At 33.5% G+C, this 14,918-nt stretch overlaps 1 protein-coding gene across 4 annotated transcripts in view; it reads right to left on the bottom strand.

Moving 5' to 3' along the window:
- RBMS1 (RNA binding motif single stranded interacting protein 1) overlaps positions 1-14,918 on the bottom strand; it is a 242,825-nt gene that overhangs the window by 123,350 nt on the left and 104,557 nt on the right. For 2 of the 4 annotated variants that reach the window (XM_051986287.1, XM_051986285.1), the window contains exon 2: positions 2,108-2,283. In XM_051986287.1, the coding sequence (XP_051842247.1) occupies positions 2,108-2,283 (176 nt within the window). The remainder of the gene's footprint in view (positions 1-2,107; positions 2,284-14,918) is intronic. The other 2 variants (XM_051986288.1, XM_051986286.1) reach the window with 1 other exon arrangement.

Raw genomic sequence — 14,918 nt, 5'->3', positions numbered from 1 at the left:
AATAACACAGAAAAGTCATAGAAGGGTCTTCATATACCTCCATTTTAAAAATTGATTCCTTAGCTCTCAAAAAGATCACCAGAAACAAATAAACACAAGCCATGACTAGTTAAGTGCTATTTTAAATTTTCTTATCTGGAAATAATAGTCCTAGTTGCAGAAGAAGCAAAATTTGAAGTTCTTATATAATTATCATGAATTATTAACAAGAACAACAACAAAGCAAGATCTCATAGGATTCTGAATTTAAAGCTGAAAGGATGATAAATCTTCAAGTCTATCCAGTCCAATCCATTCACTTTACAGATGAGTAAACTGAGGCTCAGGAAGATTAAAAAGACTTGCCTGGGATCATACAGATAGTAAGTGACACAGGTGAAATTTGCACCTAGATTTCCTAATCCCAGTAATCAGTTTCAGGTTCTAACACGAAAAAAGCTATGAAAGCCACAGAAAATTACTGGATTTAAGAGCTGTGTAAAGAATATCTTATCTGGAAGTTTGCAATTTCAGTTACAGAGAATTTGTTTTTTAATGCTTTGAAAACTGTCAATTTCAATATCAATATCAATATTTTGATATCAATATCAAATATCAATCAATGGTTTTCTTTGTAATCATTTATTTTATTTTATGTACTTAAAAGCTTTGTTATGAGAACACAAAAGAATTGAGATAAACCATTCATTTTGCAGATTAAAAAATTGTGGCTCAAAGAAGTTTAATGATCTGCTTCTAATTCAGACTTTTAAAATGAAAATCTAGTGACTTTCTATCTATACCACATTCTATTGTAGTTGCAAACCAAAATAATTAAATGAGAATTTTTCTTCATCATGGAATACATGACAAAATATTGTTTATAACTACACATAAGACGGCTTTTGCTTCTAATTTAAATGTTTTAACATAAATCTTTATCTCTGCTTGTAATACTTTTAAACACTGTGATCAGATGCTACTTTTTTATTTTGTAGTGTCTTCATACAATTCTTTATGTTTTGGGCTCTTTTTTTTTTACTCTCTTACTTAATAAGTTAATTATATGTGTTTCTTCCTTGAAAAATGTATTTGTTTACTATTTCTCCACAACTCCACATATGCCTATGTGGCTGGATGTACACGTACATCCATAAGGTTCAGCACGGGGACATATGGGTTTCCATTGCCTAAAGGATGAAAGGAAATAAACTAGACTAATAAAGCACAAGGGACACTAAAGAAAAGCTAATCTAATCAGGCCTACTAGTAGATGAAGTGTTTTACTCAGGCTATGATGGTATGCACTGGGGATGCAGTGCTTAATGGAGAATGGAAGAAAAATACAGGAAGGGAAGGAATGGGGGAGTGAAAAGCCCCTTTTGATTTAGAATCAAGGGACCTAGATGTCAATCCCAACCATGTATGTGTAACTTTCAACAAACTGCTTAACCTCTCTGGGCTTATTTCCTAATGTATAAAATGACAATTATTCCAGATGGACTTCCAGGTTACCTCTAATTCCAAATCTATAATTCCTTTGAACTACACATAAAATGAGTCTGTCCTGTAAGATGCCACTGCCAAAACTGAAAATACTAGATTATTTGCATTTTCTTCATTCCATTATTAAAAAAAAAAAAAAAAACTTTAAAGGAATTGCTCCAAACAAAGAAATTTTTTCCTTTCCTGAAGCATATTATGAAGCAAATTCCATTGTAATAAACCTTATTTATTAGTTTGAAATACTGAGCTATCAAATACTAGGAGCAGCTAGGTAGATTAAAGCTGGGAGTCAAGACGACCTGCGATCAAATACTTACTAGTTATATGATCCTAACTAAGCCAATTAACATTGTTTGCTTCAGTTTCTTCATCAATAAAATGAACTAAAGAAGAAAATGGCAAATCACTAGCATCTTTGCTAAGAAACTCCAAATGGGATCATGAAGAGTTGGATATAACCAGAACTGAACAACAACAAAAGTATCAAATTCTAATTGAAATAAAAACTTTATCATGGTGTGCTTATCCTACCCAAATCCAACCTGCCCCAAACAACTTTCATTAAGTAATTTCTATCTTTATTATGAATTCCCCAATATTTAAAAAAAAAATAAACACTTACGGTTGACAAAGTTTCACCAGGTCCTGGTCTGTGGTATTTGGAGGCAGTCCTCTGATATAAAGATTTGTTTTGCTTAGTTGATCCCACCCTGAGCTGCTACTGTTGCTACTGTTGTTATTACTGCTGGTGGTACTGGGACTGGGAGGAGCCATCGGATGGGCTGGGACGATAGACTGCTGGAAAATTAAGTGGAATGTTAGAATTTAGTAAATAAAAATTACATTACACACAGAAAAGAAATTTGTAGCAATGATCACAGTGAAGGTACAAAACCCATCTAATTTCTATCTTCAAGAGTTTTATTGCCTTTTATATACAGTATACTTTAACTATAAAAAATCAGGATGGGGTAATTTGAATATACACACTTTAACCAAAGATGTACTGACTTCATAAAATTATTTACTGTAAGAAACCTCTACACATACAAGTTACACATATCTGGCTGGGATTGAAATCTAGGTTCCTTGATTCTAAATCAAGAGGGGCTTTTCACTCCCCCATTCCATCCCTTCCTGCATTTTTCTTCCATACTCCATCAAGTTACTTTATATACAACTTTAATGTATATATTACATTTTCAGGAATTAACTATACTATGACATCCAATCAGATTTAATTTATTTGCATGGTGCAAAAATAAAAAAAAAAACAATTTAGAAATAAGATTTCCCTATTAACTTTTCAAGTGACTGCAATGAAAATTTAAAAAGTACATTTAAAAGTAGATTATTCAGGTATAATTTTGAGACTGTTCATTTTAACAGGTCAATTTTTACCACTACAAAGGATTCATCTAGTTCTATAACAGAATATAACATCATTCCAACATCTGGAGATGGTTCAGTTCTGCTGGCTTTCTACCTCCCACTCCCCTCACCCCCCTCAAAGCTGGCTAAACTTGTGAAATGTAACTTGTGAGAACTTTGTTGTAGTTGGCAACAAGCCTGGGCCTCTCTCTCAGAGATAAACACAACTATTACAGAGAACAAAGCCCAGGACCCAATGCAGTTTTACACTCAGCAGGCAGAGAGGAAGAATGTCTGAAATTGTCCACATTCCAAACCTTCTCTGGGCTGTATTGCTGGTAAGGTCTACTGACCCTGAGCTGCGCTAAAAAAAAAAAAAAAAAAAAATTTAAGGAAGTCCTAAGCAGTTTATGTTGCAAATACATGTGTGCAACGCTCAGTCGTAAGTTAATCAGCAAAAAATGTTAGCTGCTCTATACTAATAGAGAAATTGCCATCTTCCCCAATGCTCTTCCACATAAATATGAAATCACTTAATCAAGGAGAATGTAAAACTAATGGTCAGGGTTATTAATGGTCTGATCAGTTTCTTCAGCCATAAAATGCAGAAAATAATATTTACCTCACAAAGCTGTTGTGACGATCAAATGTGCTATTTTTTAAATGCTCCAAAAACTTTAAAGTGTTAGCTATTAAGGTTAGCTAGTAATAGTAAGTATAATAAGTAGTAATAGCAGGCTTAAGAGCAGCAGCACGATCTACAAATTACTTGAAAATAAACCAAACCAAAACAATAGTAAAAATAAAACTTTGCAGTAAAAGTAGTCTTGTCAGTCTAACTTCATGCCACAAATTTATGTTGTCTGTTCTTCTCAGTTGTCTACTTTAGGCTTCTTGATCTTTATTAACAACGTCCTCTGAGTATTCTGCTCACTCTACCCTCACCTTCAATCTACAACAGTCTAATCCAGTGGTTCTCAAACTTTTGTTTTCAGTATCTTTATCCTATTAAAAATTATTGAGGATCTCTCCAAAGAGTTTTTCTTTATCTGGATCATATTTATAGACATTTACCATATTGGAAATAAAAACTATTTTTTAAATTTGTAGACCCTCTAAAAGAGTTTCAGAGATCCCCGGGATACTTTAGACCATATTTTGAGAACCACTGCGAATACTCCATTTCTTGAGTTATTCACATGTGAAAATTCCTTTTCATTCTTCAATCTGGTCCTACACTAACCAATTCCTCCTTTCTACCTCTAAGGGAATCTTTTTTTTCCAATCATCATAATTTTTCATCTTAATAGCTTCTTAGGTCCCTTCTAGATCTATGATGACCAATTCCTCCATACACACACACACACACACACACACACACACACACACACACACAAAAGCAACATTCAAGGATAGGAGGGACCTTGGAAGGACCCCTTGGAAGGGGTCAAGGAAATGAACATCTAATAAGTGCCTACTATGTGTTAAGTGCTTTACAAATATTATCCCATTTGATTCTCCTTGCAACCCTATGAGGCTGGTATTATTATTATATCCATTTCAAAAGTTGAGAAAACTGAGCAGACAGGTTATGTAACTCATCCAGGGTCAAATAGCTAATAATTGTGTGAGACTGGTTTGAACTCAGGTTTTCCTGACTTCAAGACCCAGTGCTCTATCCAATGAACCACTTAGTTGCCTCAAGAAATGTATGAGATGATGGAATGTCATACGTAGGGGAACAATAAATAGACTAGTTTAGGTGAAATATAAAATGTACACTTAGAGAAGTAATATGGAACTTCTCTATAAAGATGTACGAATATCTCATTGTAAAGAGTTATGAATGCCAATGGCAGAAGTTACTGTTTTAACCTAGATATAACAAGGAACTATTGATGCTTCACTGATCTGAAAATATTTTCAGATCACTTCAATGATTACAAAGTCCTCTCCTCAAAACAATCCCATGAAATATGAAGATGCAGACAGAATCGTTTTGTGATTTTCTTTATGTTTGTTCAGCAGCATCTATGTAGAAGTGAAAGCTTGGATGATGTGAATAATTCATAGCTACAGCTTGACAGAACCTAACTGGCAATAAGGGGGCCAAGGATTCAAAAAGAGGACAGTAGAGTTGAATTGGTTCACTAAGGGGTCAAGATGGGGAAAAAAGTAAACAAACAGTTATTAAACACCTGCAGTGTACCAGGCACCATGCTAGGCACTGTGGATACAATTATGAAAAAAGTGACAGTCTCTACTCTCGAAGAGCTTACAATCTAATAGGAAGACATTGCACAAAAAGAAGCTGAAAAGCAGAGGGAGAAGAAAGGGATATTGCGTATCCATGATTAGAGAAGGGCATGGTGGAGAGATCAGAGATATCCCCACAGTAGTATAGAGTACCCAGGTCAAATTGGAGAAATTTTGAGCTGGTCCAGTGAAGGGGAGATAGCCAGAAAGAGAACTGAGGGGTCAAGGGATTGGAGGTCACAGTACAGATGAAGAGTAAAGTTTTGAAAGGGAAGACAGAAGGAGAGCTAACCAAATCTTATTCACATCAATGAGGATTTCTTTAAGTTTAGGTCTCTACCTTTGATTTCTCTTGTAACCTCATACTCTGTATTACCAGTTGCTTGTTGACTCTTCTATCTGCAATCTTCAATCATCTCAAAAACACTATTTTTTAAAAAAAATTCTTTTTTCCCCAACACTTGCTTGTCATTTTGATTTCCTTGTGTCTGTCAAAAGTACAAGTACCCTTTCTATAATTTGCATTTAAAACTTTGACTCTCCCTTCTCCTTTATTTCTCTAGTCACTTCAATAACCAAATCCAGATTCCACCTTTGCAATGATTTGCATCAAATTACTGATCCTCTTCACCTGGGCATTTAAGATAGCCTGATAAACAGTCAGGTGGGTGGTGTAGAATTGGAGACGGGGAAAACCTGAGATCAAATCTTATTATAGATGCTTATTAGCTGGGAGAACTTGAAAAAGTCACTTGACCCCAGTCTGCCCAGTTTTATCATTTGCAAAATGGACCTACAAGTCAGGGTTATTGTGATGATAAAGTACTGTAAAAAACTTCAATTGCTATAAAATGCAAATTATTACTATTATAATCTCACAGGAATGCTAGGTTCATTTTCTTTATGCAGAGGTTGGATCATGTCATTCCAATGTTCATCTATTACTTCAAGAACAGAAATCCCCAAACTCCTTAGCCTGGTATTTAGGATTCTAAAATGGGGGTAAAGCATACACAAACCATAGGGTCAGGAGATTCAGACTCAGATCTGGACTTTGCTTATTACCTCTTTTATTTTAAGGAAATCATTTAACCCTTTTAGGTTTGAGTTTGCTCATTTGTAAAATTAATTACACTAGATAATCTCCAATATTCCTTATACCTGTAAACTTAGATCAACATTCTACTCTCTGTGATCTTATTAGCTTTCCGTACATCCTGTATCTCCCTATATGTGTCAAACTCCAATCAAAATGATTAAATTACTACCTACTATAAAGATATTTAACCAAAACTAGATCAACCTCCAGAATAACAAACTTGGTTGTTTATCATTCTCCCTTTTATAAGCCTTGGACTTCAGTTGAATCAAGCAGAGTCAGAGTTAAATATACAGAAAAACTTTCTGAATCTATTTCATTCTTGCTGAGAAAAAAACTATTCATCAGCATCACACAACAGTCTTGTTGGAAACATTTCAAAGCTAATATTTATAAAGCCTTCTATGCTTTGCACATAATAGGACTCAATAAGTATCTTTTGACTGATAATTGATAGCCCAGTTTTTCCCTGTCTCTTTTCTGCTCAAACCCTTCAATTTTTTTTCACTAGGAGTTCTATTATCCAAATTTCACTTTAAAGTGAAGGAAGATAGTAAGTATGAAATATTCCATCATACACTCTCCCAAGATGTACATTTCTTTTAATCATTTTCGGTTTGCACCAAATAGTTTATTTTTAAAGAGCATTATTACATCTCCTTTATCTTAACACCTGTCTAAAACGACCAAGATAAAAATCCCACTCACTATCACTGAATATGCTAGGTACATCACTGGTATAACCATATGAAGAAATGTGAAGAAACACTTTTTTCCCCCTGAAGAAACCAAAAGAAAAAGACATTGGAAATCCACAAATGACCCTATTAGCTCAGAGATTCTATAATTCTATGAGATTCAAGTCCTATTTTGATCCAGTATTTTGAAAAACTGACAGGATTTGGAGAGAGAACTGAAACAGAGGCAGTGAAATGTTCCAGATTAAAAATAATGATAATGCTTCAATTAATTATCTACCACTAAAAGATTTACTTATATTATAATGAAGAAAATTGGAAAAGTCACATGGGGACTTTAAAAATCATCTAAGTGACTAAATATAAGTAGTTTCAAACACATAAAAAAAAAGAACATATCAGTAACATTTCGATTAATTCTTTCTTACAGTCTTATAATGTTTAAAAATAACAATCAAAGTCAACAATCCCAAGGTGGTTATGTTATTTATTGATGATTAATACAAAATTCCATTTGGGGGAAGAGTTGTCCAGGGGCTTAGGTCACTTCCTTACACTGATTTTCCCACCTGTAAAGTTGAAAAATTATGCTCTGCTGAATTATGATATTTAAATCCCTGATCTGAAACACCAATTAGCAACTCAACCCACAAATGCCTTCATATGTAAATAAAAGCAAAATCAAACAAATCTTGTGTTCTCTGAAAGACCATATGCTTGGTTCTTATTCTACATGATTATCCTCTTTTTTTGCTCTACACCTTTTTCATTAGACAATAAATAATAAAACTGATTTACAAAGACACAGCCTGTCTTACCTGAAAACTGAAGTCAGCACTTTCAGGAGGTGTGATTTAAAATAAAAAAGCAAAACTACTCAAGTTTTAAGGGAAGCACAATTCTTTAGCAACCATATTACAACTTCATCAAACTTTAAATGATTTAAACTTTCTGATTGGAGACTGTGCCTTAGAGGCACTAAAGCTTATCCTTTGTAAGAAGTTAGCATATAGAACACACACACACACACACACACACACACACACACACACACACACACAATATGTGTGCCATATCCCAAAATGTCTTAATGTACACCTCTAGTTTATTACCTATCTCAAGATGAAAAATGCTTCATCCTCAACACTCTGATGTCATGTTGTTTGACTATTCATTGATCAGAGTTCTGAAGTCTTTCTAAGATATGTGTGTGTATCTTATACACGTGTATAAGCACACGCACCAGGTTTATTTGAATCTCTTTTTTCATCATTTCTTATTATTGGAATCCTTACAAAGTGTTAAGTCATTAGAAATGATAGAGACAATAATTATCTAATTTAGCATAGTTCAGTATGATTGATCTGATCCTACAAGGAGATCTTATGGGCCAGAATTTGAAACAAGGTACAAAGTGGAATTGATGGAAGCAGTGCTTGTGTGCTTGGGTTTGCACCTTTAAGAGTTCACACATTAGAGCTCACACATTAGCTCACACACTGGAGTTCACAAGTACGGGAGATACACAAAGTTAACTTTGTAACTTTGTGAATTCAAGCCTCCCACAATCCCACTCTCAGAGGAGGAGCCAACCTTTGAGAGAGCATAAAAACAGCTGAGCTTGGTCAGCAATCGGTAGAAAAGATTCAGAGTGGAGGAGCGGCAGTTGGAAGAGTGCCACGAATCGGAGTTGAGCTAGAGCCAGAAGTCACTTCGGAAGATTGACAGAGTGAGTGTTCAGTCCAGGAGATTGAGAAGCTAATCTGCAGTTGGGCAGAACCAAAATTCAGAGAGAGGCTGAAGCTAGCAACAAGAGCTCTCAGAACCAAAGAAAGCTAACTGGGCTATTTTGGAAGAAACAATAAAGAATTTGAAGTGATTATTACTTTGAACTGAAACTAAGGCTGCCTTCAGAAAACCTCCCCAAGAAACCTGCTCCCACAGAACACCAAACTTAAGACAAAATTCAACTGCCTCCAGACACCTCAATTTGTTGAGCCATTCCCCAACTGACGATAACCTGTGAGTTTTAGCTCTCTGCTACAACAAAAAGTGCTGCTATAAAATTTTGTAAATAAGGCACATGCCTCATGCTGATATTTCTGAGTCAAACAATGATGAATTTAGGATTTGAGGGAGAGAATTTTATACTGATCTCCAGAATGGTTAAACTACTTCACAGTTCCACTTGACCTCTCATATTCCCTTCCTTCATCTGTGAACTTCTAGATCATTTTTGATGATCTTATAGAAGTGAGGCAGAATTGCAGTCATTTTAATTTGAATTACTTATTTGACATGTTTTCCCACTTGGTTATTGTTAATTTGATTTTCTTCTTTTGAATATTCTTTGAGCTTATACCAGCAGAGATGTGACTTTATATATTCAAATAACTTATCTTAGCTATCAGATCTGTATGAAAGAAATTTACTATAAAGATTTTTCCTTCACTCACTACCAACTAAGTGTTTTCCTAATGATTCTATAGTTGCATTTTATTGACTCAAAAGCTTTTGCAATACAAATTACAATTTTGTGCAAAAACTAATCTCTTATGAACTTTCCTATCCCTCAACCCAAACATAAGCAATCCTTTCAACTATTTAGATCTATATTTAATTTACATTACTTCTAATAAAAAAAAAACAAATTGGCTTTATTTAAATTAAACAAACAAGACATTTAAACATAAAATTTACCCATGTTACTTTTGCCCAAAATATTTACTTTACCTATCTGAGATTATCAATATGTAAGCCAATGGCATATCTATAATTGAATAACAACCATTTCTTAAAGAATCTCATGTAAAGAAAGCAAAATTAACCATTTTTGTGAATAATTAATTAATAATAGTTTTCACTATTAGCAAATTAAGTCAAGAAGTCAACAAGTATTTATCAAGTAGCTGCTATGTGCCAGACATTGTACTGATTTCAAGGAGTTAAAAATGTAATTAGAAAGATGACATTTAAACAAACATGTAAACAAACAATAACAACAGCAACATATATATATATATATATATATATATATATATATATATATATATATGTATATATATATATATATAGGATAAATTGAAATAATCTCAGGGAAAGTCACTACCATCAAGGGGAACTGAGAAAGTTTTCCTGTAGAAGATAGGATTTTGGCTGAGACTAAAAGGAATTCAAGGAAGCCAAGCAGTAAAAATGAAGAGGGAGAAAAATCTAATGCAGAGTCAGGAGATGAGTCGTCTTGTGTAAGGAATAATGAAGAGGCCAAGATTAGTAGATAATGGAGAAATTGAAGGAGAATAAGGTATAAAGAATAGAAAAGTAGAAGGGACTAAGTTATGAAGGACTTTAACAGACAAATGGAGGATTCAGTTTGATCTTGGAGGCAATAGGAAGGCACTAGTGTTTAAGAAAGATCAGCTTGCTGAATATGTATGTACATAACCAAGGCAATAAAAATGACTTACTACTATTCTAAATATATTCCTAAATTAGTTTGCCACATATTGAAGTATGAGATAACCTACAGAAAGCATTTTGCATACCTTAAAGTTCTATATAAATGTTATTTTAGTATTTTGCAAAACTAAAAATTCTATGTTATTATTAATATAGAGAAAATACATTGTTAGGCTCAATCATTATAGCTACAATCTTTATCCTCTTCTCCCTACCATTCCGGGGAATTCCAAAAGAAATCTGAAGATTTTCCTCTTTTAACTTTCCTAGGTTAAGTTTTCTTTGTGTCTACCAGCCTTTGAGATAGCCTAGGACTATTTTCTTCCCAATCAGCAGGAAAGATTGCCACTTGGCACTCCAGGCATTTCCTCTAACCACAAGCAAAGAAAGGATTCATAAACAGTTGGGATTCCAAAGGAATGGGGACCTGCTGTCTGGATATTAATAAATAATATCTCAATGACCACACATCTGTATAGCTCTTTATATATCTCAACTGTTTCACTGAATTTCAACATATAGTAAGAATGGAAAGAAATTATTCAATTAATAATTAAATACAGCACTGTGGTAGGTGCTTTAAAATACTTCAATTTTTTTTTTTTTTTTAACAACTGGAAAAAAAAAACACAATATAATTCTTCCTGGGAATCTTTCAATCTTAGACAATTTTACTGAAAACAAATGAACTTTTTAAAAACTAAAGTAAAAGACAATTTCCCCAAACTGGCCTGCTTATTTGTTTCCTTTGTTCTCTTTTGAGTGAAATGACAATTGGCAATTGTGGCCTTTGGAGAGCTGTGTTTAGGGAAAAAAGGGAAGAAAAAAGAGAAGGGAAGGGAAGAGATAAGTTAAACTCTGGGACAGGAAACAAAGAGGAGAACCCAGGAAACTTATGATAAAAAACAAATAACAAGTATTAAATGATTTATTAGGAGTTTTGAGTCAATAAGGAAAATATCCATTCTCACAGAAAGACAGAACCAGAAAATGTTATAGATGGAAGGGATCAAAGTATTACTGCTCTGGAGCTAAAAGTCACCCTCAAAAATATAATAATGTAGAAAGAGTGCAACGAGACTTCTGATTTTGCAAATATGTATTTTACTTCACAACTTGACCTGACAACAATCACACAACTATTTAATCATACAATTGGGACCAGAACACACCTTTTCTGGCTCTCAGATCAGCGCTCTTTTCCTGTATTTCAATTTCCTCATTTATAGAATGAGGGGAGTTGAATCTTGAAGGCCCCCTTAGCTCTAGATCTATAATTTTTATCATCAGACAAATACTTTATATTGAGGTGGGGGTTTGGGAGGGTAAAAAGAGAAAAAGATGGGGAACATGAAATGTGACCTTTGCAGTATGCTTTCTTCCAAAATGATCCCATGTAACTTCCTGTTCTTAAACCTTTTTTAAATAACAGCTTCTATTTTAAGCTTCAATCTTTACTCCCATATAAATCAAGATTTGTGAATCTGCTAACTCTAAATCAATTCAATAATACTTTGTACAAAAAAAATCTTTATGAGGATCCAAAGGGGCTTATGAAATTACACATAGGAGTAAAACACTAGACTAGACAGTCCTTGGTCACTGATTGTTGTATTGCTTACTAACTCATCATTGAAATGTGCAAAGGAATCAATAACCAAATCAATATTTTTTTAAGGCTACAGAATAAAATGGTGAAAGCTTTCCACATGCTTTTCTGTCTTTCAATTTTAGGGACTTAGTTGGTCTATTCTATTGTACAGAAGAAGGAACACTGGATATAGAAGATCCTGATTCTGCCGCTTACTTAACTCTGTGACCTTAAGTAAATAAAGTTCATGTGTCTCTGAGCCTCAGTTTCTTTATTTTATAAAATGACCTACTTGAATTAACTGATGTCTAAGGATCTTTCCAGTTCTTAATATTCTGTGATTAGCGGGGAAGAATACTGTACTACTATTTGCAACCAATCTAGTAATTTCCTTGGCTCATTTACATTTAAAATGCTGGGTTTCATTATGTTGAGATCATTTAAATGTAGTTATTCTCAAGATACTTTGGGGGAAAAAATTTAAATGAAGGGGAGAAAATATGTAGGTCTTTTTAAAAGTTCCTATGGATTATTAGATCACATGACTAGTTTTAAGGTTTCCAATTAGCCCACTACAAAATACTTAACAAAGGATTTAGAACTAGAAAAGAACTTAGAAATCATTTAATCTAACTCTCTCTAATACAGTTAACAAGAAAAAGAACCAAAATTTGAATTTATGCCTCTGGTTTAAATTTTTCTGCTGAGGAATAAACAGATCTTTAGAAAAGATCTCATTCATTAATTTCTGTCTAGCAATAACCTAAAAAGAGGCCAGACTAAATATTATAGTGATTTGAATCACCACACTATACTAGGAGAAACACCTACTAATCTCCCACCATAACTCTAGCACAAGTTTATTTCTTAAACATAATTTCAGTTATAGAATTTATAAAATATAAAAATCATATAATATCACAAGAAAGAATAAAATGAAACTAGAACTACAACCACTGTTTTAAGAGATTGAACTAAAAATACAAAAATTTCTCTATGTTCCCAAGAATAAAGGATTAGCTTTATTAAAGCAGTAATTCTCAAAATGCAGTTCCAGTATTTCTGGAAATTCCAAAAAAGACTTAGGGGAGGTCCATGAAGTCAAAATTATTTCCATCTGTATTCCTAATATAATAAATAGCAAAAGATAAAACCCACATTAAAAAAGTTCTTGGGGAGGGCTTCTCAATAATTTTGAATAATGTAAAGAAATCCCAACACCAAAACATTTATAAAGGAATCCCAACACCAAAACATTTTAAGAATCACTGACCTGAATAACTGAAAATGTGTTTATAGCCAAACTTATCTCGATTCAAATCAGCTTAATTTCATTAGCTTAATTTCATTATTCTTTTACCTTTAATCATTCTATTTTTACATTTACACATTCACTTATCATCTGTATTTTTCATAAAGAGGTATGAAAGTCTCCAAAGACTAATATAGAAAGAAATAAGAACACAAAGAGAAGGAAGGGAAAGGAAAAGAAAAGGAAGAAGAAGAAAGGGGAGAGGAAAGGGAAAGAGAAGAAGAGGAGGAAAAGGAAAAGATAAGGGAAGGGAAAGAAAGAGAAGAAAGAGAAAGGGAAGAGAAAGGGGAGGAGAAGGGGGGAATGAAAGGAGAAGGAAAGAGAAAAAGGGAAAAGAAACAAAGGATGAGGGGAAAGGATAAGAGAAGGGGGAAGGAAGGTGAAAAGAGGAGAAAGGAAACCAGTGAAGAGGAGGAGGAGATAGAGGAAGGGGGAAAGAGAAAGGGAAGAGCTTTGTGCTTGACTTAGGGAAATCGGTAATTATTTCTTATTACAAGTCTCCTTGTCAGAAAGAACCTTAAAAGAGTCCAATATTAACTTTGATAAAAACTTCAAATTTCACCCAACTCTACATACCTAAATGATCTTGCTAATTATGAGAGAATATGTATAATAATCAAAAAGAATATTTTTCATTCCCTTTTTAATGCTGAACAGGAAATTTTCAGATTACTAATATTCTTCCTCCCTGTTCAGATGTTTGATGTGGATGTAAGAAAGGAACTCATCTTTTAAAATGCGAAAACACACACACACACACACACACACACACACACACACACGCACGCACACATAGGGAAGTGAAACACTGATTTAGTCCTATGACTCTACAGGGAACTCAGAACACCTCTGTAATACTGTGAATTTCCTGTCCCAACCCCATATGAAGTTAGGACTCCAAGATTGAGAACTTCCGTTCAGTTGTTTTTAAAATTCTAAGTGCAGTACATTTAATAAGTTCTCTAAAAATTTCTTGCAAGTAAGTAATTATTAGTTCTATAAGTACAGAGAACTGTATGGAAATGACTGATATGAAGAATGCTTTCTCCACATTAAATAATGATGATTCCAGCTAATATAAAAATACAATAGCTAGCTTTTATATAATACTGTAGCTTGTTCAAAATAATTTTTTCACCACCATCCTTTAAGGAAGATGGTCCCTTTCTTTTATTGTACCCTTTTTACAGATGAGGAAATTAAGAATGATTTGACTAAATTCACACAGCCAGAAAAGTAGCAAACCTGGAATTTGAATCCAGGCTTAGTCAATCCTCTTTTCATTATAATTCTTCTTCACTGAAGCAAAAAATATTTGCAAATAGGAGGTATTGTGGATATTTTTCAACTCTGCAAAATCCAAAACATGTTTAAAGTATGTTAATCTGGATATATTCCTTAAATTATGACGGTATTTTTTTCTTATCTACAGTAAAACATATTAAGGGCTTTGTATGATTTAAATAAACTATCCACAAAAAGAAACTTTAATATACAAAAGAATGAATATTTAAAATCTCAGTGATAAGAAACAAAAGTGGTTATTTTCTGGTAGCATTTACTGCACATCATAACCAAAAAAAAAAAAAAAATAGTACTTGGAAAAAAGCAAACCTCGGCAATCTTAAGAATATGGGGTATTGGAGA

Source organism: Antechinus flavipes, chromosome 3 (genome assembly GCF_016432865.1).
Source record: "Antechinus flavipes isolate AdamAnt ecotype Samford, QLD, Australia chromosome 3, AdamAnt_v2, whole genome shotgun sequence".
Lineage (NCBI taxonomy): Eukaryota > Metazoa > Chordata > Mammalia > Dasyuromorphia > Dasyuridae > Antechinus > Antechinus flavipes.
Note: the sequence above shows the minus strand (reverse complement) of the source record. Positions and strands in the feature narration are given on the sequence as shown.